Here is a 27,646-nt window from a genome sequence, read left to right as displayed (position 1 = left end):
ACAAAGTTACTCATTATCACAACTTAGCTGGAACCCCAAATTATGGTTAGAAGAGAACAGATGATGTCTAAGCAGCAGGCAGTGAAATAACATTTTGACAGATCAGTGGTCAATGAAAGCATGTTTCGTAGTAAGGATGTTATGATACAAAATGGTGATGTATGGGAACCAGGACAGGCAGAAGAGCAGACAGTTCACCAAGATCATACTCTATGTTTAATTTGAAGGGAAATGTCATACAGCAGAACTCGGGTCACTTGAGATGGTCTGAGTGATAGTGTACAAGACAGTTGTGATGAGTTGCCTAGCCAAATTGAGGACAGTCCCACGGTCATCAATAAAGCACTTGATGATGGTGCCAACGAAACTGAATTACGTATGTGTAGGCCAATGGCAATGAAAAGTAGGAGGATTGTTAACTTACCAAAAAAGTTCATGGAATATCAATGTTGATAAATTGTATAACTGACTTTTATATCAACCAGTTAATTCCTTGTGTACAGTAGCTTATAAAGAACATACTGTGTGTGATGTGTGATGTGTAGAAGTGAAGCATACATAGAATTCAGTATTGTGAGAATTGTGTCAAAATGTTCAGAACTGTTTGAATGTTTTTTTTTATCTTTATGTTGATACAAGATTGTAACCAAAATAAATGAAAAATCAAAAGGAAGGAAAAATGTAACATATATTAGTTGGCGCTCACATACAGCTTGGATAAAGATGGCGTGTACCTAAATGGCTTGTAGTATATGTTTAGAACTCAAATGAAACAGTGATATAAGTTGATTAAATGTTTATTTTGAGAGAATGATTGTTTCAGCTGCCAGTAGGTTGAACATGAGACAGTACCTGATAGGGCTAGAAAAAATTATGTTAGATTAAATGTAACCAAGTTACAATATATAGTTAGTCAAGTGAAATATCTGGGCCTTAAGTTCATTGAATAGGGTGCTAGTTGTGACCCCGGTCATATGATCTTACGCTGGTAAGAACTGAAGAGAAACCAAGGCAGGCTTAAATCTGCTCATTTAAAACATCTTATCATGAGACAATAATAGTGCAAGAAATGTGTTTTTGATGACCATACCTTTATGAGACAGAATGTCAGAATAGGTTTGTTTTGAGGACTTTTATTAAGTCATTATCCTAGATGTTATCATTGTGCAATAAACTAGACCCTGTTAAGTTGTGCAAGTGTATGTACTAAACAGCTTCTATGTATGATTTTGTCAGAGGAAGAAACATGTCTTACGTTATTGTTTTTGGTTTTGTACTATTCTAACATGCAATGTAATGTTCAAGAAAATGGAAAACTTTTGTATTCAAAGAAAGGTCGTCAATTCGGCACGTTTGTGACTACAGCCATGCCGAATTATCAAAAGGCAACAAAGTTTTAACGAGACTACCAAAGAAATATTAGTATACAGTACAGTGGTATTCAAAACAAGTTGTAATAAGCTGCACTACAAAAACAAAATTAAGATGATCATTGGTCTTCGTCGAAAGATTAGTACAGAAATGTACCTGTGAAATGTAACTTGCTGGAAAATAGTAATCTGTACTGAAATGAATGCCAACAGTAATTTCAAACACTAAACAAATAATAAATGCCGGTAGAGCGACCAAGCTCAACAGCCGGAATCCACCTAAAAAAAATCTGAACACGGGCAGCTCGAATAGTTCCGGATTTCAGAATGTACTGAACCATAGACTCGTTACTGTATTTATTCCCAATTGGTGTAATTTAAAACATAAGTTGTATGTGTACAGTTAAAATGTATTCACTTTTTATATACCTACTATATTTGTATTTAGCAGTCACTGATAGGAGATTTGATGGTTGTGAAGTTGGTATCTGTGCATTCCATGTATTCAGTTGTGTCATTGGGACAGTTGTTTTAGTCCATGCTTGGCTGGAAACGGACACGTAATGGTGGACGACATTAAATCAGTGCGTTAAAACACTTTGTGTTGCATTAAAAATTTAATTAATAGTATTATTGAAATAACTAACCATTTAAAAACTACTGCCAATTATTTAATTTCATCAAATGAAGATTTATGATTTAATTATGGTGTTTCTTTTTGATTGTAGGAATAAGTGTGTTTACAAATTAATGTTGACAAAATTGTATCAACATGATGGTTACTGTTGGTTGCCGGTTATGAAAAAGTTTGAGAATAATTTCTTTCCCCTATTTCAGAGTCGAGTCCCCCAGAAAATGTGAGCCTTGTTTGTCGTTTCGATAACATCAGCCGAACAAGTTTTGTTTTTGTGTCATGGTTGCCGCCTCTTCAGCCAAATGGAAAAATTGTTCATTACAACGTGAGTAATAATAGATATCTTTCTGCTTGTGATGCTAGTGGTTACTACTTGCATGTTTAGGCATTTTATTTAGTGGTTGATTTTAAATACACAATGCTCACAGCACTAGGTGCACTGCAATGAACACGTGCATGAATTATTCACAACAATAAAAAAATGCAAAAAGTATTCTTTTAAATTCATATTTAAGCCAGTCTTAAGTGTTAGGGGTTTGCCACATTTTAATTATAACAGAAGTAATTTAATGTATTATATCTCAGAAGTAGATGTTGTAATATCACTCTCACAGTGATGAGTTCCGAGTTTTTCAATTGTATGGTTTGTGTAATGCATATGACCCTGTTATGTATTTTGTTACCTGAACATTTTATAGGCTATCTTTTATATAGTAAGGAATAATGGTTAATAGTAAATATTCTGTTATCATCTAATTTTAATGATGGGTTTTCGTTTTCATACATTTTGGCATCCAAGATACATTATTATTTATTAAAATTTTGATAGACGGCCACCTTAAAAGTCTTATGTCTGGTAAGCAAGCATGACTTTCATGTTTCATCCATGTTAAAGTGTTTAAGTGTACCAATGTTTTACTCTATATGCCAGCAAACATTGTCAGGGTAGATAGGCAACCAAGAAGCAGGGAGTTGTTTGAATTTTTATATAGTTAGCCAGTCACCAAGATCATCCTTTTAAGACACATTCAAACAGCTTTTCTTCTATTTGTCCCTTTGTCAACCAATTGCACAAGCCATCACCTCATTGGCTGTTGAACAAATACAATTGATGTGTGGCTTCTGTTTTGTTTGTTAAATATTTTCAGGTGATTGAATGTTTTTTGGCTACTCTTACTGAAGGATAAGACAGCAGTAAGAGAAATGAAACATAATTATTTGCAGAAAATTATATAGTTACTATTTATTATGTTAAAAATAATCAAGTGTTTGCATTTTGTTAAAAAGTAATCTGAAGTAATTTCTCTTCCCCTATTATTTTCATTATGAATGTTTCATTAATTTCATTTGAATGCTTATAAATTTGTTACCTAGTGTTAAATTTTATCAATGCAGTTAATCTCATAGTCATATCCCAAATCTAATACCATCTAGAATTAAATTCCAATGTCTAGGACTTAGGCTTGTTGACTTCATTTGAGACCGGAGAGAGTAGAAACCATTTATGGATTTTTGAATCACAAATGGACGAAATAGCATAAAAATGTACTGAAATTTTTTTTTCTAGCCAACAACAATTTAATGTAGGGCACTGTGTTGTCATTAACCATAATTTATGTGCACACATTATGTTGAACAAAATTTTAATCAAAACTGCTGTTGCTGTGGTTTAGAACACCGCCAATAACTCTGCTCATGCTGTTTCTGCCCATAAGGCAGGTCTACACGTGACATCACAGCATGATGGCTTCTTTGTTCTACTCTTTCCCAGCTGTTGACAGTCTCTGCCTGACTTTCTCACTTGTCCCTCCATTCCCACTCTTGAGGCGAAGATGCAGATAACTGCGGGAGACACACACTCAAAATGAATTGCCACACACTGGAAGCTTGGCATTAAAGTTTATTCTTTACAATTGAGGTGGTGCTCTTTTGATATGTGATTTTATTCCCAAAATGTCTGTCTGCTGAAACAAATTGACATCTAGATAAAATATTCTTAAATTTTCTGTAAGAAGCCATCGTAATTGAACTTTGCGCAGGTATCTCCAAAACTTGTGCTTTACTCTGTAACGAAAAAGAGAAGTTTTTGTGATAACATACATAGCTTTACATATTTCTGCCCCTGGTAAAATTTTGTTCAGAAGACATGTTGCTAGAAAAATTATTTTATGTTTTGGTAGTAAAACTTTTAATTTCATGCAACAAGACACTTCAAATGGACTTGGTGCTAGCCGTTTGCTTAAAGCTAAGTGAAATTCCTTGTTTATGCTTTTTTTATCACAATACAAGAATGATCATATTTGTTTTTCAATGGTATTGTTTTTATTCTGTAACTGTCTGACTACTTGAATAAATTCACATTTTAATTTAAAAAAATCGAACTTCAGTTTTAGTTAAAAGCCTCTGAAAATATACTTTGGATAAACATTTTGCTAAAACTTAATTATTACTGTGTACTTATGCATGGATTTTTTGCAACAAGACATTAAACATGCCCTTGTGTGGTATGATTTGGTTCAGTAAACACATGACTTGTGAAATAAAGTATGAATTTTATTTTTTTACAACAGGCTACTGAAAGTGGTCTTTCTGCAGACTGCTTGTAAAAGTTACACTTGGTCATATGTTTATGCTTCCTTTGGCATGATTTAAAAATAAGTTTTGTATTTAAATAAACCAATGTTTTACTAACAAATTGTCCAATGTTTCCATAAGTAACCACTAAACGATTGTAATATGTATTTAAAAAGTGTGAGATTAAATACTTTATTAAGCCTATGTATCACATGTATGTTAACTTTTAGCAGATTATCTATGATGTTGGATTATCCACAGCATTTACCCCTCCCTCCGTTCCCCCCTTCTAGTGTGGATAGTCGGAACATCCGGCGTACTAAGAAATACAGACTGTCAACAGCTGTGCGTGACAGATTTTGAAACTAAAAATGTCTTGAAATAAAATTAGAACTTCAGTTCACCTTATAAAATCAATGTTAATGTTGTGTAGTGATATTTATGTTATTTATTGTTTTGGTTTTGTAATATTTTTCCATAACTTAACCGAGAAATATGTAAAAATAACTTGTGGCAATAACATTGTTTGTTGATATTTTCTGTTGCTTTTGGCAGGTTATTCTTGAGGGTATAGCAGTTTTTAAAAACGACCGCAATGTCATGCAAGAAGTGAAATTCAACACTCAAAAAAAGTTTGTAAATGAAAAACTAAACAGCACTAGGTTTGACATGGTTCCAGCAAACACAAATTACACAGTGAAAGTGTCGGGCGTGACGAGGAGCAAGAGTCGAGGGGCAGAGGCAGTGGTGCACTGCCAGATGCCCCCGACTGTTCCCGACAGAGACCAGATGAATCATTTCACATGGACCAAGGTGGAATATTATGGCAAGTGGTTGTTCAGACTGACTCTTCCTCGGGTTTCCGAGCGCAACGGCCCTATTTGTTGTTACAGGTAATGGATTGTGTGGGTTAATCATGAGCTGATGTAATTAGTAAGCTCTCAAACACATTTAAACTTCCGTTCACATTTTCAGGATATTTGTGTTGAAACTGGAACCTCAGCAAAGCGTGGCGGATCTACCACATCCGGAAGATATTCCTATTTCTTCTTACGATGAAGTACATTCCAAAAGAGGTGGTGCCTATGTTGCAGAAATGTTTGACAGGTAATTGCAAATTTGTAGTTTCGTGGGTGTTTCATACCTTTTAATATTTAAATACTGGTAAGTTTGCTATTGTGCTTTGGTTATACGTGTTTCTGATGTTTCAGTGACACGTTAAATGTGGAAGTATTTATTGGTGACGGTCAGACTGCAAACGCCAGTAGTGCACCTTGTCGTCATTGTGCTGGCGTGCTGATTGGTTCGTTGCACACACCTTCTGTCACCCCACCGTTGAGCGGAACAGAAATCACTTCAGTTGGCGACAGACCACCTCAGAACGACAGTCTGGCGTTGTTGGAGGCAATGTTTTCGGACCTGCGGTCGAGTGCTTCTCCAGCAGAACTGATGCGTGTGCGTCGGGCAGAACCAGCTTCCGCAGGCCACGTCTTGCTGCCGATGCCCAGTTCGTCGGCCCAGACAGCCAACCAAGAACCAGAGCTGAAGCAGCAGATAGTTTACGATGGCCAGTTGGACACAACAAGCAACTACACTGGATTTGTGGAAGTCATTGGTATGTTCGCTACATTTTAAGATAAAGTTTGTGTAATAGAAACATATCCAGGACTGCATGGATAGATGTGAGTTACTTAGTACGTTGCATTTGTTGATGCATGCAAGTATGAACACTAAAAATCTTGCACTTATGATTTTATCACGACTCTTGAACCCCTCCCTTAGAATTGGCAAGTTTGTTTGCATATTTTGTGATTTAGTTAGTTAGTAAACCATTTCCCTGATAGGTTTGGGGAGATTGAATATACCAGGCGTATAAACAATATTAAGACATTAAATTCTTCTTTTTTTTTTTTTTTTTAGTATTAATCAGTCATGAAAATATTCTCTAATAGCTGAGTGGAATTTTGTGTGTATGGAAATGTATTTAAACCTGCAAGAATATTTGTATGAATATTAGTTTTGTATACCGCCATATTTTTTTTTTACTAATTTATTTTGCTTGTCTAAGAATGAAATTTTCTGATACACTCTTTGCAGTAATGACAACCATTATATTGAAACAAATGTTTTAAAAATATAATTTACAATAACGCATGCATTTTCAGCGTGCTTAACATAAATTAAATCAGGTCAGTGTGCATTTTGGCACAGATTCCTATGGATGTACACTTATACATGCAATCACAATACAGGTGTTTATCAAGAAGTTAGCTCTAACAAATTGAAACTTTAGCTGACCTAATTTAGAAATAATTTTGTTGAACAATTATTATATTCTATAATAATTTTATATTTTTTACAATTATGAACTTTATGATAAAATTCCAGTCAACCATTTAAAAACTTTTAAAAGAGGCTTCACTATCCTAACAACCCTACATCAGTAGAATCCAGTGCTGCAAAATGGTGAACATGTCTAGTATTATATTTATTAGAGATTGACGAGTTGAGGTTTTTTGGCTTCGATTTGAGCCGAGCCAAGTTTAGCAATTCATATTTCTAGTCGAGTAGAGTTTGAGCCACAAAATTTTTGAAGAGGTCGAGTCAGTTAGAGTTTCATAATTTTATATTTTTTTTTGCATCAAATATGAAAAATAAAATATTACTACACGTCCATTGATATAATAATTGTGTATCCAAGATGCATCTGCATTATTTAAATATTTTAAATGATTAATTAGCAAATCATTATGTTATTTAAATATAAAAAACTAAGCTTATGTGGTCAACCGTGTTTCAATTTTTTCTCCATTTAAAATTCACTTAATATTTGTATCAGTATTTACTTTTGCCGAAATTCGTATGCCGTTTTTGGCTTTTCACTAGTCAGTGTTGCAAACGTCGAGTTACCTACGTAACTTCTCAATGTAAATACACTTTCTGCTGCATGATTATTCACCCGGAACTGTTACAACTACAAGAATATCAATATGGTTAATAAATAAATATTTCATGCATTTGATTTGGCGATCAGTAACTGATTGCAAAATAAAATGCATGAGCGTTGTTGTTATTATATTTTATTCAAACAAAAAGAAAGTAATTTTATCTTAAACGTTATTGACACGCAAAATGCAAGGCTGGCTGGCTGGCCTAACACGCAGCCATTTTCACGCTTCACGGCTTGGATGTTATTTACTAAATATTATAATGTAATTATTTAGTGTTTTTAATTTTAGGTTACGGAAATCTCTTGTACGAGTCTCTCTCTTATACGAGTTATTATAAACGGGGACACGATAAATGTGATGATTATTAATACATGTGCGTTTTGGTACAAATGTTTCTTCAGTGAAAATCCATTGACGTATCGTGTAAACAAATGCGGTACCATATTTGAAGAAAACACAGGATGTAAAACAAAATGAAAACAGTTCACGCTGTTTTCCAAGTTTTTTTAAATATAAAATGGTCATGTGACATAATTTTGTCCTATAAACTGTCTCCACTATCGACGAAATCACATTACAACGTCACGTTCATAAATAAAGGTAGGGCTAGGTTTGGTTGCACTTGTACCTATTATAGCGCCGTAGCATGGTAGCGGGCAAAGTTAGGTTTGCACTGGATTTGTTTTGTTTGAAGGTCATTATCAATTCTTGCTGTATTAATGACTTGGCAGAAACGTTAAGACAACCTATAATAAAGTGCTATAATGTAACGATACTGGTACTTAACTCAAAACGTGTTTTGAGTCTCGAACTTGATAAAATATGTGACTCGGTTTTTGAGTCGAGTCAATCTGACCCAACTCGGCTCGGCTCGACTCTATAAACCAAGACTCGACCCATCTCAAATATTTATTACTATGAATCATGTAAATTAGTCATCATACACAATCAAACACCAATATCCTTACAATGTGAATTTTCTAAATGTTTGGGCTCGTTTTGGATGTAAGCTACAAGTAAGAAAATTTCCAGTAAAACCCTCTCGGTTTTCGAGAATAGGGTTTTGAAATAGAGGGGTGAGTGGGGTCGTAAGATGGACCGTGTGACCTATCATGTACCCTGTACATCAAAATATGCCTTTTTTCCCCACGAAGTCTATGTTCAGTTGTCTCTGGCAAGAAACTGATAAGTTTTCAAAATTAAATATAAATTTATTTAAATAGCGGTGGTATTCCGAAAAGAAAAGCAATTTCACAGTGTAATTTAATGAATGAACAATGTCAGGTGCTTGAGCAATTTCCTTGAAATAAATTTCCATGAAATAAATCCATGTTTGACTGTGTGATGTGGAGGATATTTTAATTGTTCATTAATATTTATGTTGCTTTAAGAGTATTTTTATTTATCTTAATAGCCAAGCCTAACTTTTGAACACCTTTTGTCCTGTATTCTGGAATGAGATAATGTAAAAAAAAAAGAAGGGGGTTGTCTGTAAAGTCGGTTTACAGACGATGATGTTACATGATAACGTCATAAGAAAACATTGATGAAAAAATTGCATACTTTTTTAATTTTCAAATATTATTTACAGTTTTTTGCAAAAATTTAATTTAATTAACTTGTTTGAATATAATCACGAACAATTAGTTAAAAATGCCCGCCTCGACCTGTTTGATATCATAGAAGATTTTCTCGCACGGTGGTTGGCCGGTTCTCGCACGCTCGGCTCGGGCGGAACGTGACAATTTTCCGTGCGTGCAGCCGGCGTTCATCGATTTACGATATGTTACCACTAGAGACCGGAAAAATTTGCGGGTTCAATGACCTGCAGGATAGACTCCAATATCCTCTACACACTCGGGCAAATGCCAACCGTTCATTGGCTGCTGACTCGCGGGTCGTCTCGACCGGGTGGCCTGCGATTCGACACTTCTACGAGCGAGGGTCTCTAAGTCCTCCAGATTAACAGTGAACCGATGACAGAAGCAGCACTAACTAGGGTATAATTATTTGGATTTTAGCATAACACGAAATGAACCCGCGAATTTTTCAGGTCTCTAGTTACCACGTCGGACATGTACTTGCGGGTAGACGGGTGCTGCACGGACGGCGTGGTTTGTTGGAAGTGGTCGGGGCGGAGAGCAGCCAGTTGTCGGCGTACAGCGGCTACTTCCGGACGCTGAGCGCCGGGCCGGAGGTGCTGCAGGCGGACGAGTCGCCCCAGGTGCTGGTGATAGTGCTGCAAGTGCTGTGCGGCCTGGTGCTAGTGGTGCTACTGCTGCTACTGTCGCTGTGCACCCTGCAGCACTACACCAAGCAGGTGGCGGAGGCCCAGGGCGTGGAGATGACCTTCACCAGCTCCTTCAGGCAAGTCCCCGACGTCCCGTCCCCGCCGGTCATTCCCGCCCCCGCATCCCCGAGTTTTATTTTTTTTTTAAAGTTGGTGTGATTGATTCAATCTAGACATTTATGCAGAAGCTTGCGAGGAAGACAAGTGTTGGTCTCGTCCAGCCCGCCAGATATGTCTCCCGTGTCCAAAAGTCAGCTGGTGGCCGCGTACGTCGAACGGCATCGCGATTCCGACTACGGTTTCCAGCAAGAATTTGAGGTAGGTGCAATTTTTTGGTACGTCTCGCTTATTATTGAGATGGTTGCTCGTTGATAGTATTGTTAACTTAAGACTCTTGGAGTGTTATTTGTTTGTACCTATAATGTGTATGTGTTGTCGTGTTTTTTTTTTCATTTACTCACAACTTAGTGAAGGCTTCCAAATGTCCTTTTTAGTGTATAACTCTTGTATTTGTGAATTTTTTTTTATTTGTTTAGTATTTTCTGTGTGTCTTATTTCAAATCTAATCTAGCAGGTTATCATCAATACATCATAGATCATGTTAAGTGTAGATGACATGTAATTATTTTACTGCACACATAATGTAAGATTGACCCTTATAAAAATGCCATTAAGACTTTCTGATTGAGGATAGTTTTACCAGACCAGGAATATCAATTAGGCCTGTGCGAATATTCAAATTTATGAATACAGATACGAATAATAAAATATTTGTATTCGATTCAACCTCGAATACCGTGTTTTATCGCATAATGGTCGCACGTGCGTAATTGTCGTAACCATAGTTTAGGCTGTCAAAATTGGGATAAAAAAAATTCTCGCGTAAACGTCGCATGATGTTTTTGGTCTCGCTAGTAGATGCCGAGCGCTTTGTGCAGGTATCTTTTCCGTATAAAACAATGTATTTTAAAGTAGAAATCTAATATTTATTCGGTCATTACCACTTACTTAATAAATTAACGGAAATATACGAAGTTGTTTGACGTGTAAATTTTCTTATAAAGACGTTTTTAAACATTATTTCCTTTATCTGATCATCTGCGTCGCCGCGGTGTAGGTATAATCTAAAATTTAATTTAGGTATTATAGTAAAACCTCCGTTAACGAATATTCTATTTAACGAAAAACCCCATACAAAGAAATAAAATTTTGGTCCCGTTGAACCTCCATAAGATCAATGCTGTTTTAACCTCTAAATACTGAATTTTATTTGTTCCGAAATAGTGAAATTCCCTTTACAACGAACTGCCGCTTTTGAAAAACACGCAAAAATAAACATCTTCTACACGACATCAACTAATTTTTTTGCATTCACTGCTTAAAAAAACGTGCGTATAACCTTAAAATAATATGCACCATCGCAGAATACAATAAATAAACAAAGCATCATGGATAACACGTCGTGTAAACATGCCACACTTAGTTCAAAATGGCGGGTACATTTTGCGCTAGTGGCGGAAACCTCTCGTACCATCGCTCTGGCAAGACGAACAACTAGTATATTTTGCGTTTCTATGGTTAAAGATGCGCACACGTAAATATTTTTAACTATGGTGCAGTACAATTTCTGTTTTTTCAGTTTTCACTGTTGTTTATTTATTTCCACACGTAATTACGGAAATCAACACGGTACTACTGTAAAATGAATTCTAATCCTAAAAAGCGGCGATAGATTGACATTAAAATAAAATTAGAAATTTAAAATGCAGCTGATGAAGGTGGAAAAAAAAGTAATATAGCTAAACGTTTCGACATCCCGGCGTCTACACTTTAGACTATCCAACCTGGAACAGATCGAAAACAACGCTTCTCTGGTAGGAACAAATCGAAAACGTGTGAAAGTATGTGAAAATGATGATTTGGGCAAGTTTGACTGGCTAATGGAGACTAGGGCATCTAACATCAACGTCTCTGGGCCGATTTTACAAGAAAAGGCATGCCAGGAAGCAATGGGGATGGGAATTGATAATTTCCAAGCATAAAATGGTTGGCCACTAAACAAGTGTATTCTATGTACTTTTTCATGTTTAATTCCTCATATTGTATTAAACAGCCAGAAAGACAGTTCTAGCCATTTATGTGAAGCCTTATGATGTCTAGAAATATATCGTGCGAAACCTCCATTTAACAAACCCCTTTACAACAAACACAACAAATTTTGGTCCCTTGAGATTTGTTAAATAGAGGTTTCACTGTACCACTTATTTATTTAATTAACGGAAATACAAAGTTGTCTGACGTGTAAATTTTCTTTTAAAGACGTTTTTAAACGGTATTTCCTTTGTCTGATTGTCTGCGTTACCGCGGCGTACCGCTTATAAAAATGTAGCCAGCGCATCATTCATGTTTGGTTATGTTGCTTCCCGTATAGAGCGCACGCATGTAGTCGAATATCGATATCTCGCCGATTGGATGCAACGCGCGCGCTCTCTGTCAGGTGCCGAGTTAACTACATTTGATAGCCCGCATTCTTTCGTGGCAAGTGTGTACTACAACACGTTCGTTCACGTCAGATTCAATTGGCTTGCGTTCGCGTTAGAGTTTTGGTTATTCTATTTAAAGTTGAAGAAAGGCTTTTACTTAAGGAATTATTACCGTATTTACTCGCGTAAAGACCCCGCCCGCGTATAAGCTCCCCTCCTTGTTTTGTAAACATTTTTGAGAAAAAATTTAAAAACATGTTTTTCTGGGTTTATCTGAGGGCAGGGCAGCTTGGCATGCATCAAACAACAAGCCATGTATTGTGACCGGCGGGAGGTGATTTTGTAAGCGGCAGTGATACAGAGACTGGTATTATAGTTTGTCCGTTCTCAGTAGGACCGTCGTGAGGCATGCCAGACGTAAGCAGTTAGTCCTATCTCAAACGACATAAAGATAAAGAAAGCTGGACTCGCGCGCTGTGTTGATGTGCAGTGTTGTCGGAGAAGAAGAGGGGAAGTGAAGGAGGAAGGGAAGTGGGTCAAGGATTCTAACACTCCTTTGTCTGGTTGGCTGGCTAGCTGGCAGGAGGGAGGTTAAGCCACGCCTCTGCCTCTCTCCCCTCCTGCCACAGCGCTGCCTCTGCCTCTCCCCCCCCTGATACAGCGCTGCCTCTCCCCCCTGCGGAGTCGTTGCCTCTCTCTCCCTCCTGCCGCGTCGCTGCCTCCCCCGCCTTCCTCATTCGAACAAAGACGCACAACTTGAAAAGAAAAATCTATTTTTTCCTCCAAATTCGCGTATAGGCCCCCTCCCCTTTTTTGGAGTCAAAATTTGGGGAAAAAAGGGGGGCCTTTACGCGAGTAAATACGGTAATATAGATTGTTTGGTGTGCTATTGTATACTCCACCTTTTTTTAAATAAACGTAATTTCCATGAACAGGTTTTGTTTTTATGAATAACGTTACCTAACAAAAAAATTTTTTCCTCAATCGTCGCACCCCTTCTTTTCAAACTTGATTTTAGAATAAAATGTGCGACGATTATACGAGAAAACACGGTACTAACACTTCAAAATAATGAATATTTGTTTCCTTACGAATACTTGACAGCGCATACCGCATAAGTTTGTCATATACAAAAGTTCACTGGTGAGATTAAGTTATTTGTGCTATATAAATACCCTTTTTTGATTTTTCATGGGACTTCATAATGAAAAACATGAACAGTAAGTGATGTTTTAACCATGCAAAAAGCATAGAAAATTTTTTTTTCGCTACTGTCTCGCTAAACAGTGACTGAATTAATTAATTACGTAAATAATTCAAAACACGGCTTATTTGTCATTTCAAATGTGAAAACAAATTATTATTTTTATTCTTTTCGTGACACACACCAGAAGTGGAAAAAATAACAAAAGTCAACAACCATGGACTACAACATCAGTAAACATGGCCACTCCATTGAGATGGGCATTAAAATAGGTACAGTAAGTCCTATATTTACGTCGTACCGATTTACGTCGTTTCGGATTAACGTCGCTAATGTTTGAGTACTCATGTTTCAATTTAAGTTGTCGCCGATTCACAATAACGTCGTTTACAATGACCGTAAATCTTTATTTTAACCAAAACACCGTATATAATTCGTTTATAATTCTTTGTTTCCTTCGGTAGTTAATTTATGCTATGTAGTGTAAGCTACACGTTCACCGCCTTATCTTATCATACATCATGAGGGACGCTTCCTGCTCTCCGCTGCTCTCCGCGCGGTGATGCAATACTACCAGCCCGCCCGCTCGGCCACCCACGTATCTCGCACGTAGAAGTGTTATCTACTTCCCGCAACGACACAGCATTTTCTCCTACCCCTTTTCGTCCAACTCCTTGGCACTTCAGTCGCTATGATATCATTGAGTTGGCCGGAGTTTTAAACGTGCCGTTGTTAACTTTATCGTGATTAAATGCGTTTGTAGTAGGCCTACTGTATCAGCTCACTGCAATTTATGATTTTTTCTTCATAAGATGTCTTCCAAACGACTAAATTTATCTTCAAATGCAATTTCAAAAAATAAAACAGAACACATGTTTCATTAGCCACGAAAATGGAAGTTTTGAGATGTTTCGATTCGGGCGAGTGGGCTGTTGAGATTAGTAAAGTGTTAGGTCTGCCACCTACCACAGTTCGTACAATTCGATCAAACGCGGACAAAATTAAGAGTAGTTTACTGAACATGTCATCTGTCAGTGCTACAAAGACGAGTTATACACGTAATAGCGCTATGGAGAAAATGGAGAAGATGCTTGCTGTATGGATTGAAACACAGAACCAGCACAATTGCTCTGTAAATTTAAGGCTTATTCAAAGCAAAGCTCTATCATTGTACAATGAGGAAATGAAAAATGTTGAAGGTACTTCAACCGTTAAAGAGGAAGTGTTTAATGCCAGCCGTGGGTGGTTTCAGCGATTTAAAGCCAGGTACAGTTTCCATAATATAAAACTGACAGGCGAGGCAGCAAGTTCCGACACTGACGCCGCAAAGGAATTCATCCCGAAACTTGAGAAGATCATTGAAGAAGGTGGCTACATGCCGAAACAAGTTTTCAATGCAGATGAAACGGGACTTTTCTGGAAAAGAATGCCGGCGAGAACCTACATCGCTAAACAAGAGAGGACTGCGCCTGGTTTCAAGGCTGCAAAGGATCGTGTGACAGTATTGTTGGCGGAAAATGCAGCTGGCGACAGTAAAATGAAACTGCTGCTGATAACCAAGTCAGCCAACCCACGAGCCTTGAAAGGTTACTCAAAGGAGCACCTGCCAGTGATTTTAAGAGCAAATAATAAGGCCTGGATAACTGGCCCCCTGTTCAGGGAATGGCTTAACTTGTATGCCATCCCTGCATGGAAAGAGTACTGTTCCAAGGAGAACCTTGACTTTAAAATTCTCCTTCTGATCGACAACTCACCTAGTCACCCACCCGAGGTAGTAGAAATGCATGAAAATTTGAAAGTGGTTTTTCTTCCTCCAAACATCACAGCTATCTTGCAACCACTAGACCAAGGCGTCATCACATCGTTCAAGGCCTATTATTTGCGGCGTACATTCCAACAGCTGCTTGAAGGTACAGATGGTGAGGATAAGCCTACAATCAAGGAGTACTGGCGTGGCTACAACATTTTGCATGCTATCAAGAATATTGGAGAAGCATGGACTGAGGTCACTAAAAAGTGCTTGAACTCGACGTGGGGTAAACTGTGGCCTGATTGCCTACATAATTTTAAGGGATTTGAAGATGCCTCTCCTGCTGTAGACGTACGCGCGGACATTGACGAAGTCTTGGATGCTAATGTAGAAGAGCTTACAAACGAATAGCTACACCAGCTGGTAATTAATCCTGCAGCAGACAACACTGATAGTGAAGATGATGACCCGGAAGTGAAAACAGACATCACAGTGAAAGAACTAACCTCCGCCTTAGGCCATGTCAAAATGGCATTGCAAATTTTTTCTGAAAAAGACATAAATGAGGAACGGAGCTCTAAAGTGCGGCGAAACGTAATGGAGAGTGTTAGGTGCTACGAGGAGCTCCTCAAGGAGAAAAAGAAGCAGACAACCAAGCAGACAACACTTCATGCTTTCTTCGGCGGAACATCAAAGGCGGCGACAGCTTCCATGTGTGTAGGAAAGGAATCGGAAAATGTTCAAAGTGACTCGGAATTAATTGACAAACTTGTCACGTCATCCTTTTTGGAATTCTATTCACAATGTGTAGTGTATTCAGAGCTTTTTCATTTAAAATGTTACGTAAAATGATATAATTTATATTGTTTGCGACGTAAATTTAAAGTAGTGTTTCTCATGAAAAATATTTTACATTGATTTTTATTAGAATTATTCCCGTACGTAAATTGTAAGAATTGTGCCGCGCTATTGTATAACCTCTTTTAGGTGTTTATTACTTCATGTGATTATTTTAAATCAAGGGCTCTCAATGTTTGTCATACTTATAGTACTTTTATTGTATGTATGCATTTCTTTTGACTTTGTTCTTACCAGTCTCCAAAAGAAAACAGTTGTTTTCTCCCGCGAATGACTCAAAGTAAAATCTGTGTAGCGCTAAACCACTTTGTATCCTTACACTTTGAATGCATTATGCGTTTATATTACGTACAGTATGTACTATATATCAGTTTTTATATTTCAATCAATAAAGGTAATAAAGCAGCTGGTTAAATAACCATTCTATAAAGCTGAGAAGTACTAGTTGGACTTGTTTCCCACGCTGTCGGTTGTCATTTGCTGATAAAATTGCCCGTTGTCACGTCTGTATGCCAGCGCTTCCGGCAGCATGAAACATGGCTCATTTTGCGTCGTTTCTATTTACGTCGCGGTTTTCAGGAACGTAACCCCGACGTAAACCGAGGACTTACTGTAATTGTCATAGTTTCAGCAGCTTATAAGTCAATAGTCACAATCAATCTAACACCATGTGATACAAAAGCAGCTTACTTGCTGTATATATCTATGACGAAACTGACGCTGTGACTCAATTGTATATAAAAAAATATTGGTTGTCTGTAAAGTCGGTTTACGGACGATAGTTTAACGTGACGTCATAACAAAACATTGATGAATTGATTGCATACTTTTATGAATAAAATTGAATCATTTTTATTGAATTATCACTATTTTGTATGGATACAAAGAAGGAGTGAAATGAAATCTACAATTTAATTGATAAATTTACTTTTATTTGCACTCATTAATTCAAATATGTTTATTACTTTAACGAAGAGATTATTTTAACTATAACTTTTATACATGTTTGCTATTTAACTTGAAGATTGTTGAGAATGTTTTACACTGTTTCGCAATTACACATTTAACAACAAAGTTTGTTCGTCGTGAAATTAAACGTAGAATTTAATAAAAATGCCCTTGCAGTTAATAAAATAATTATTAGTATGTTTAAGAAATAATTTCGGCTTTAATCTCCAACCCAGACGCTTGTGGTGTGCTGGGGCCGAGATTAAAATTTGTCGAGAATATTTTAGGTTTTTATTAGTGATGGGTCAATTCCTGTTTTTTCCCGGTTCTCAGTTCGGTACCGGTTCTTAAAAATCGGTTCTCGGTTCTCGGTTCTGACTTAAACAATAAAGTAAATATTATTCACACATTATTTATGAGGTGTTTTAAGTAATAAACTATTTATTGCTTTGGCTACAAAAAAGCACTAAAAAGCCTGTGTACCAGACTTACATCTTCAACAATTTACTGTTTATAACACTGAAAATAATAATTTGTTTGTATTGTTCTGTCCTCAATGGTTTTTATTGTATGCTTACAAAGAAATGCATAGGCATAATGTTTGTCTTTAAAGAAGCTATCAAAGCAAATTAAAAGGTTTAGTACAGTTTTCAAGCTACAGTAAACACACCAACCTATTAAAAATGTAATATGTATTAATAAAAAAATAAATTCGAAATAATATAGAGTAGGTACACTTAATAAAACTAAAATTTACTATAATAATCTAGTAATTACTTCAACAAATCTACATACACCCTCCTTTAAAAAATAGGAATAAAAAGAAAATGTTACAATAATGGAAATAAATACAATGATGGTGAACTTTCAAAGAATTAAAATATTAAATTGTCCATCAAATTTATTGCCTACATTGAATTCAGTTTGTTTGCAGTCAACAGTAAATTACTGCCATACTTCTGATGCCATTTCTTACACAATTGGGTCTATTTGGCCAGAATAATTATACTTTACAAGTGTCAACAAGCATTTAGTTTGACCAGCCAATAGTAAAATACATCTGCACATCCATATAACACTATACTTAAAATAAATATATGTATATGTATGTATGTATGTATATATATATATATATATATATATATATATATATATATATATATATATATATATATATCCCCCCTTCAGAGCAATCCCGTTTACCTAAAAGAGAAAGTTACTAGCCATTACACTAGATGGCTGCAGATGCAGTGAACTTAGACACCCAAGGACTGCACAAAAAAATGCATAAAATTTTATAATTCCGAAAATTATTATGGAAAATTTGAAATCAATCATTAATTCTATTAAACAAATATTCTGTGGAATTTACAATACACCAGTCACCCTTACTTACGTGTCAACGACTCAATTAACTGCCTATTTTTAAAAACAAATTGAAACAAACATGGCGTCTTTCTGTTCTCACATCCTTGCTGAGGCACGTTATAGAGTTGCACACATCTATGAACTACATCTATGGCACCTTCAACTGTTATATTTTGATTGTAAAACGTACTTTGTTTACAGATGTGACGAGAACATTAAATATTTTCACGTGTAATTTATTTTATAGTTAGAGATGAATATTATTCCACAGAAGTCCAAAAAAATAATTCATATGTGAATTGGATGTGAGTTGAGCCATTTCATGCTGCAGCTAAGTTGTAGTGAAGGACTATTTTCATAAAGGGTTTTGCTATACTGCCGGTACTGGTACCGGCACCGACATTTTAGCTGCGGTTCTCGGTGCCGGTTAAAATGCTGAGAACCGTAGGAACCGAGAACCGTGAACCGGTACCGACCCATCCCTAGTTTTTATGTCTTCCAGTGCTCAAAATGATATGCAATTGTGGCTCCAGGCACGAAATTTTATTTATAATTCATTAATAATAACACCCCTCGCAATAAACAAAGGAAAATATGTATTAACGAGTGCCTGGTTGTCGTGGAAACGGATAGATAGTGCGATTCGTTCGGTATGCGTTCGTCACCGTAGATGGCAGCACCGTAGGGGAATAATATTATTTCGTTTTTTTTAACATGATTTTATAACCTATATGCATCCCAAATACACCAAACTTATTTATAATGTGTTACAATATTTTTTAAAACATTGTGCAAAAGATCCCGGGTGTAATTTGAATTATTATGTGTAACTGTAAAACACCTTTGTTCGTACAAAAACGTATTTGAAAATTCACTATTACTTTTAAATAACTGTACCGATTGTGCTGAAAATCGGTGGACATCGTTAAATTACATAATATTAATAATTCAAACGATGAAAACATGATTGAAAAGTCAAATCGATGGTTGTTCCAATCGAGTGGAAGAGAGATAGATGCGGCGCAAGCGTACAATGAGCGTAATGGGACACATCGTAGTGGGACAATGTGCGTTATGGGACACTTTTTCGTGCATGCATCCGGCGTTCATCGATTTATTATACGTTACGTTAAAAGTTAATAAGGGTTAAGATGCACGATGAAACTAGCAAAATTGTGTTTATAATATTGCTGAACTAAAATACAATTTACCTGGCTGCCATAACAATGAAAACACGTGAATAACTATGGTTTAAAATGAAAATATGAGCTCATTTAATCACTAATTTGGAATACAAACCTTAAAAAAAATAATTCACTTTTCGTAAAATAGATTGCAATTCACTAAAATTTTCTGGATCAAAATGTTGGTAGATTAGCAGGTTGTGGAAAATAAGGCGAATAAGAACTGAAATGAAAGATTGGTTTTTTAGGCTAAGTTAGGTTAGGTTATATGCACAACTAAAAAACTGCTATTTCGTAATGTAAATTATTTAACAAACATTTTCCATATAGTTATTGTAGCTGACTTGACTTAGCCAACCTTTTACATAAGTAACATTTGTCTAATTTTCCGAAGTTATTACATAACGTGAAAAAATGTCTTTAGTGGAATTCTAATTCTAATTCAGGGTGGCGACCAACCGGGAAAACCGGGAATTTTGCCAGCAGGGAAAAGTCATGGAAAAGTCAGGAAATTTTTCAAATACTCAGGGAAAAAATTAAATCTTGTCTAAAGTTCCTGCTGCAGCATTTTACAGCTTAATATTATTCATAGTCTTTGTTAATTGTATGTAGCGAATTATTAACTGAAATGCGGGTCCATGAAAAACACTTTGCTGTGTTTGCGTTGCTGATAATAACCGGCTGGCGCGCGCGCGCAAGCATTGTATTGCCACCATAGTAATGGTACGTGTACCAAATTATTCTATGCTTACTAGTTTTATAGCTCATAGTACACCGATATGACCGAGATAGTTTTATTTTTGTTTCTCGTATTATTGGCAACTGTGGTACAAGTACACGAACGTTTTGGGATGAAAACGTGTGTGTTTTTTTTTGTTCCCAGTCGTGTAGTGCTTCTCTACGTTTTATTTTTCAGATGTACTATTTATTTTATTTTGCTGTCCTCTTTGTGTCAACGTTTTGATTAGTGGCGTGTACAGGTTTTCAGTATTATTTAGTAAACTAGTCGGGCTTTGTTCTGAAGCTAAAAAGGAGAGAATAGAAGTAGAAGACAAAGATGAAAAAAACATGTGCGCGGGATCAGATATGAACGTGTGGGCTTGGGAAGAATATTGCCTTTGCTGAAAGCTAAGAGTAAAGGTGATTAATGAGTTAAAGTGTTTATTCGGTTATATTCAAAATTTTAGCCCTTTACTTTTATGGAGTAAACCATTTTTTAAATGAATTCCAATACAGGATAAGAAAAGTGAAAGGTAAATATTAAGAGTAGCTAATCATTAGACTTGCGCATAATAGTTCGCGACCGGGAGCACTCCTTTTATGCTGGAATCACAATGCCCCGACGGCCCCGACAAGTTCAATAGTCAATGAAATACAAGCTCGCGGTGACGTCAGCCCGACAAAATACGCACCCCGACGGCCCGCAAGGAATAGATTCTATTTCTAATTTCGTCGTGTCGGGCTGCCCGACAGAAAAGAAAATGGCAACGGAAAGTAAACAGTACAGAACTAAATTTAAAAAATATTTACCTACTTGGTAAATCTTTTTGCTGAAAAGTGAAATTTCGTTTTACGTGTGGGTGAATTGAAAAAATGTGTAGCTTGCCTTAAGGCCTTTTCACAATACCGCGATGCAACACGATCTGGCGACGCGATGTAGCGAAGGTAGCGACGTAAATATATGTCGCCAGCTAGTGCACTTCATAATAGCGCGACGCGATCGCCATTCAGCTGGCGAAAAAAACCGAACCAGCCTGCACTCTGCTGGGGATATTTTACAACATGGTTGTAAACAAAAGTTTTTGGCGGTAATATTCAGATTGTTATTATATTTGTACACTGACTGAATGGTAGAAGCATTTAATTATGGATAGGAATCGCGAAGCCCATAATATATTTCTAACCAAGCATTATTTTTCTCCGTCTGATTACAATATTTGTTACTAGAAACATCGTACAAACACGGCTTTTTCTGAACTTTATCAATTAGACGCTCTTCAAAACTCATTTCAATTGAACAAAATCCACGTGTTGTTTAGTAACATTACTTAGATGCAACAATACATTGTTTCTTAACTCTTGTTTTCAGTTCTTCTTCTTCTTTACCACAATCGTGTTTCTGATTGGCTGTTATTTCTGACGTCATTAGCGACTTCGCCGAAGCGACGAAACAGCCTCGTCGCCAAGTGAGCTGTCGCGCATCGCGGCCGATGTAGTTGTGATTGGGCTGGTTTGGTATGACGTCACGTCACATCGCGTCGCGTCGCGGTATTGTGAAAAGGGCTTTAGTCTGTTTGTATAAACATAAACAGTTATAATCGTGTTTATTGTTAAAGACTTTAGTTTAGAATCCATCTTTTAACATTTTGTTTCTTTTTAATTCTTCGCACAGCTAACATCAGGTGTATTTTTCTGTCCCTCACTGACATATTTTTATCTTGTTTCCTTGTAACTATTGTAGCTTGTAGCTCTTTGTTTTACGAATCAACTTAACCTTACTTCGTATCGCAGACGACTAAATGTTTTTTTGCACTTCAACTGAAAATAATAAATAAAAGAACCTACTTTGTTTTTAGCGCATTTATAATGCATTTTAATTGAAGTATTTACTTTGGCACGATTTGCCGAAGGCCAAATTGAAAATCGTCGGGTTATTTTTGTCGTGGTATTGTGACCCTACGCTTTTAAATCTGTCGTGCTGAGATCACAGAGTATATATCTCCTCTGTGCTGAGATGCTGCACGACAGTTTGTCGGGCCTGTCGTGTCGGACCCGTCGGGGCATTGTGATTCCAGCTTTAGTTCGCAGCTCCTTGGCGAACTGGTCCGCTCTTTTAGTTCGTCCGCTCCCATCTCGAATTCAAAGAAGACAGGTCACAGATAGTTCGTTCGCTTTGCTACCGCTACTGCAGGCGATCTTCTTTGTATGTTATAGTAGTTATTTTTTTATAATGATCAGTGTTGTGAACGCCTAGATTATTATCCTTTTTGGGTATTATACATCAAATGAGTAAATAAAACAATAATTTTTTACATAATTGGGTAAAATGGCGTATATAACAGTTCTGTTTTTAATATTCACTTAACATACACTATAATCAAATTTTTTTTTAAGTTTTATAAATATTCAACAAAAAATGTGTTATTATTTACAGGCAACAAAATTACGTACATTATTAAGAAAAAAGACCCATTACTCTTCTAATTTGTTACCTTACAATTAGACATAGAAAAACTAATCAAAACTCTTAAGTGAGATTGTTTGCTAATATTGCTTAAGAATGTGTACGTTCATTAGGACCTATATATAATTCACTAAATATTAGCAATTTCATCATCACTTAACATACACTATAATCGAAAAATTTTAATTTCTAAAATATATTATTGTCTGATTTTGGTTTGACATTATATTTGTGTATGTTATCTGATAAGTTAGTTAAAATGCAAAAATAAGAAGGTTTTACGCTTAAAAAAATTGAGGCATGGTCAGGGAATAAAAATGATTGTCCTGGGAAAGTCAGGGAATTTATTCTTTACAGTTTGGTAGCCACCCTGTAATTCTTACTATTCAAATTATTAGATGCATTATTTTTACACAATTGTTACAAAAATACAATTAATTGTAACTATTTTCTTCACAATACTGGAATTAGAATACCTACTTTCAATAGTCGTAATCAATCTTTAATTTGTACGTTAAGTAAAACAAATGATCTATTAAACAGAATAACTAAAAATTATAATAAATATGGAAGGTTATTTCTTGAATTAGATAGCAAAATAAAATTTAAAAAAATACAACTATTCCTAACTTAATTTTTTTTTCTTTCTTGTGGTTAGTAATCATATTGTTTCAAGTTAGTTTTTGTTGTGTTATTCTTATTTTCTACATTATAAAATTTGCAAATAAATTATTTACTAATTGTTAAATGTTGCATGTTGTGTGTATCATTTTGTTTTGTTGTCTTGTATTTTGTATTGTTTTGTTCGGTCTGTATGTATTTGTGTTGTTTGTATCGTGCCTACCACCCAAGGCCATAAGCTGTAGGTAGACATGCAACAAATATTAAATAAATAATAAATAAATAATAATAAAATTTGAAATTCGTATTCACGAATAATTTGATATTTGTATTTGATTAAAACCAAAAAACTGATATTCGCCCAGGCCTAATACCAATGCTTACGATGCAAATCTGTATCGGGAATATAAATTCTGGATTCTGGAGATAATTGATTGCAGTTTGATATTTTTTTCACAACCACGACAAATAATCTTAATATTTACAAACTTCCTCTACAGTCAATAATACAGTAAATAAATATTTACTGCCTCTGTACATACGAAATGACGAAATATATTCACGTCAGGGCACCATAAAATAATTCACACTTAGCATTTGTCTCTGTTAATACCTATAAACAGTCTCGTACAGTTATGTAAATGTCTCAGTTTGATTCATAGACTAAATATGGATTTGTGAAAAGGGAATCGAATCAGTTAAACTTGAAACTAAAGACCATAGAAGTAATTAAGTTCTATGGATGTGACAGAAATATGTGTATTGACTGTAAAGTCTCTGTTTTCATATCATGCATGTTTCTTCTAACTTGTTTTACTGGTGAAAAGAAACCAAATATTTAATTAATTGCAGAACTATTTAAACATCACTAACTGTACAGTCATTAGTTTTAAATTTATGCATGTTAGTATTTTCCAGTGCGAAGACTAGTTGGAGCCTGACCATGCTGAAATTATTACTTGGCATTTTAGAAATTATTTTAAATCCAGAAACTAGGACTGGTTAAAACAAATTGGCATTAAAAATATGACATAGTACAAATCAACTGGCTTTGTTGCCACTCACTGCACAGAATATTACATACCACACTTCTTGTGGCACAAGTTAACTAATTGATGCTTGTCGTACCACCTAGTGAGTGCCCTATCAACAATGTAACCTGCCATATCTGCCGGTTGAAGGCGGGCTAACCCGAATACATGTGGACACTCCAGCAGGAGATATAAAAATTCTGAGCTTCTTTTCTTTACTTAAATTTAGAGTGAATTACCCATTGAAGAAAAAGAGTATTTAAAACCTGGTGCCGAAATAAATTCAAACTCACAGTTCCAAAAAATTCTTCACTGTTGTCATGGTGCCATATTTTTTGTATATTAAGCGCCCCATGCTTTTTTCTCATTTATACTAGTATTGCTTATATACTATTGTCATAAATTAAATTTTAAAATTATTTTTAACTTTTTAGTTTGATAATCTTTAAAAGCATGTTTCTTTAGTTTTTTAAACTATATTTATTTTTAACTTTTTAGTTTGATATTCTTTAAAAGCATGTTTTTTTTAGTTTTTTAAACTATATTTATGTATAATTATCATAGGGAAATGAGTTACCGACACTACCTATTACCATCTGAGATAACTATTTGGAGTTGCAACGTCACAAAGAAATGGTAAAGTCTCTCCGAATCATTTACAGTTAATGTATGGATATAATCTTAGAATTTACCGAAAAAAAAAAAAAAAACATTTTTTTTTCGGCATGGCCGGGAGTAGAACCCATGATCACTGAATCCGAAAGCTGACGTCCCAGAAGTCGCGCGCCTTAGACCGCTCGGCTAACGAACGTAATGAAATTGGTGGGACATTTTACAGTGATGAGCCACTCACTCTTAGTCGAAAGAGTTACAGACGGACAGACAAACAAACATACAGGTGAAGCTAATATAAAGCATGTAAAATTGAATGAAATATATAAGTTTTTGCTTCTAAACTATTATGATGGTTTCTCACTTAAGGTGCCCGCCTTGTCAAGGGTGTATGTGTGTTAGTGAGGCGGGATGATAAGCGCGACACTCGCTGGTGCTTATAGCGCGCTGTCTCCTCTGGACTGGCGCACAGTCTTCTCGTCGTCACAGGATAACTGTGAAATTTGAGCGGTGACTGTAACATTATATTGCGCGGAAATTAAGATAAAGGTGTAATGCAAGTCCCTTAAGTGCTTTCAAGAATTTGTACTGGTTGTTTTACACCAAAAAATTACTCTGAAAACATGTTTTTTTAGCCATTTTAACTCTTCTAAAACTACAGTTTAAAAACCTAATCAGAAATCAAAAGTACTTTTCGGCCCTCAGCGAACTCTTAAATGTTTTTCGTGAGCAGACCCCACTCGGATTTCTTGAGTAGTTTTGAAATCACGTTTTTCCTGAAGCTCTGCACATCATATGTGTGCCCGTGTAGGCGGAGCCCTTAATGTCACCCTCATGCACATATAATTCAATATAAAGTATAAACATGTCAGTCCCTTGAATTGCATGCATATAACATAGGAATTGGGACTCCAAGTCATATTACCTTGGTAATAAGTACATATTGGCCGAACTGTTTTATATTCTTAATCATTTACAATGACATCATCAATATTAAGCTTGTTTACATCATTCACTGACTTCAATTCAGTGAAAAGTAGGGGTATCAATAGCATAGGTACTGTATGAAATTATGGAGGGAAGTAGGAACCAAAAGATGCCATTTTGGTTTCAGTTTTCTTTAGGATATAAGATTTTCTTTGTATTAAGAGTAACAATTTACAAATTAATTAAAATATTCTCTCACTTTTAAAATTCTACACTTTGTTTATTATGTCTTGAATAAAGAGAAATTATACAGAATATTAGCTTTTTTTTTCTCTTGTATTTCTTACCTGTCCAAGATGTTGCACTTCTATGATGTTGGCAGCCATGTTTTTTTCTTTACTGAAGATAACCTTACAGTAACCATACAACAGTCTGATTTTTAGACAATGCCATAAAAATGTAATTGATTTTGTAAAAATAAATATGTATATTGTAAAATTGTTTTATTTTGCTCATATTCTCTCACCTGGCAAAACATTTTAATTGCTCCAACGAAACCATGGACTGTCATATCAAACAGAGCAAAAATGTAAGAAAATGCAGAAAATATATTCATGATATTATTTTAATATGTATATTGTATATGTTTATTGATTCCTCTCATAAAAAATTATCAGTGATCCCGCAGACAGGGAAAATCTGGAAAACCTGGAAAACTCAGGGAAATTATTATACAAAACCGTATTAGTAAATTTTCATACTAGGTATGTTGTATTTACGCCTTTGCTAATATCAGTTTTTTAGTTCAAATTGAATAAAAACTAAATACCATATTATTCTCGAATATGAATATATTTGGAATATTAAGAATGAGAATTAAAATCCCACTAAAAATATTTTTGCACATGTAACAAATAAATAGGGGAGAAAAAAAGTAAATGTGTAGTGTAGTGGCTTCTGGGAAATTAGACAACTAATACTAAAGTTAAATGTTGGTTAGGTTAAGTAAGACAATAATTCTACATAAAATATGTTTATATTGCTAACTTAATTTAACTTAACATAATCAAAACCACAAACCAATGATTCATTTTAGTTCCTATTGGCCTTATTTTTTCCAGAACCTGCTCTATTTCACATATTGATCCAGAAAATTTTTTGTGAACTGCAAAATGCAGTAAAATCCAATCAATTTTACAAAAAATGTGAATTTTTTTAAAATCCTATGTAAAGTACACCTAAATTAGTGATTAAATACCTTGTATTTAAACGTGTACAGCCTAGTTATTTACACATTTTTTTTTAAACTACAGCCAGGTTAACTGTATGTTAGTTAATCAATATCATAAACAAAATTTCTGCTAATTCCATCTAAAATTCGAAACCTTTATTTACGTTTTTTAAATTTTGTTTGTTAATCGCAACGTCTGTTTTGTCATATATACATACAGCAAGTAAGCTGCTACTGTGTCACATGGTGTTAGATCAATTGTGACTGTATATTTATACGTTGTTGAAACTATGTTGAAACTTGTTTTTATTAGCTAGCTCAATGGAGTGTCCGTGTTTTGTGGTGTTGTTGACGTTAATTTATTTTTTCACACTTCTGGTACATGTGACAAAACGAATACAAATAATAGTTTGCTTTCAAGTTTGA

General features: G+C 35.4%; 1 protein-coding gene across 2 annotated transcripts in view; it reads left to right on the top strand.

Annotated features, from left to right (window-relative positions):
* The window catches only part of LOC134529080 (tyrosine-protein phosphatase 69D), a 112,778-nt gene that overhangs the window by 40,185 nt on the left and 44,947 nt on the right, over window positions 1-27,646 (top strand). Inside the window, exons 9-14 of one of the 2 annotated variants that reach the window (XM_063362787.1) lie at window positions 2,208-2,329; window positions 5,134-5,471; window positions 5,554-5,685; window positions 5,790-6,193; window positions 9,656-9,896; window positions 9,993-10,137. In XM_063362787.1, the coding sequence (XP_063218857.1) occupies window positions 2,208-2,329; window positions 5,134-5,471; window positions 5,554-5,685; window positions 5,790-6,193; window positions 9,656-9,896; window positions 9,993-10,137 (1,382 nt within the window). The remainder of the gene's footprint in view (window positions 1-2,207; window positions 2,330-5,133; window positions 5,472-5,553; window positions 5,686-5,789; window positions 6,194-9,655; window positions 9,897-9,992; window positions 10,138-27,646) is intronic. The other variant, XM_063362788.1, reaches the window with a different exon arrangement.

The sequence above is a fragment of the Bacillus rossius genome, chromosome 2 (genome assembly GCF_032445375.1).
Source record: "Bacillus rossius redtenbacheri isolate Brsri chromosome 2, Brsri_v3, whole genome shotgun sequence".
NCBI classification, from domain to species: domain Eukaryota; kingdom Metazoa; phylum Arthropoda; class Insecta; order Phasmatodea; family Bacillidae; genus Bacillus; species Bacillus rossius.
This window is presented reverse-complemented; position numbering and strand designations above follow the sequence as displayed.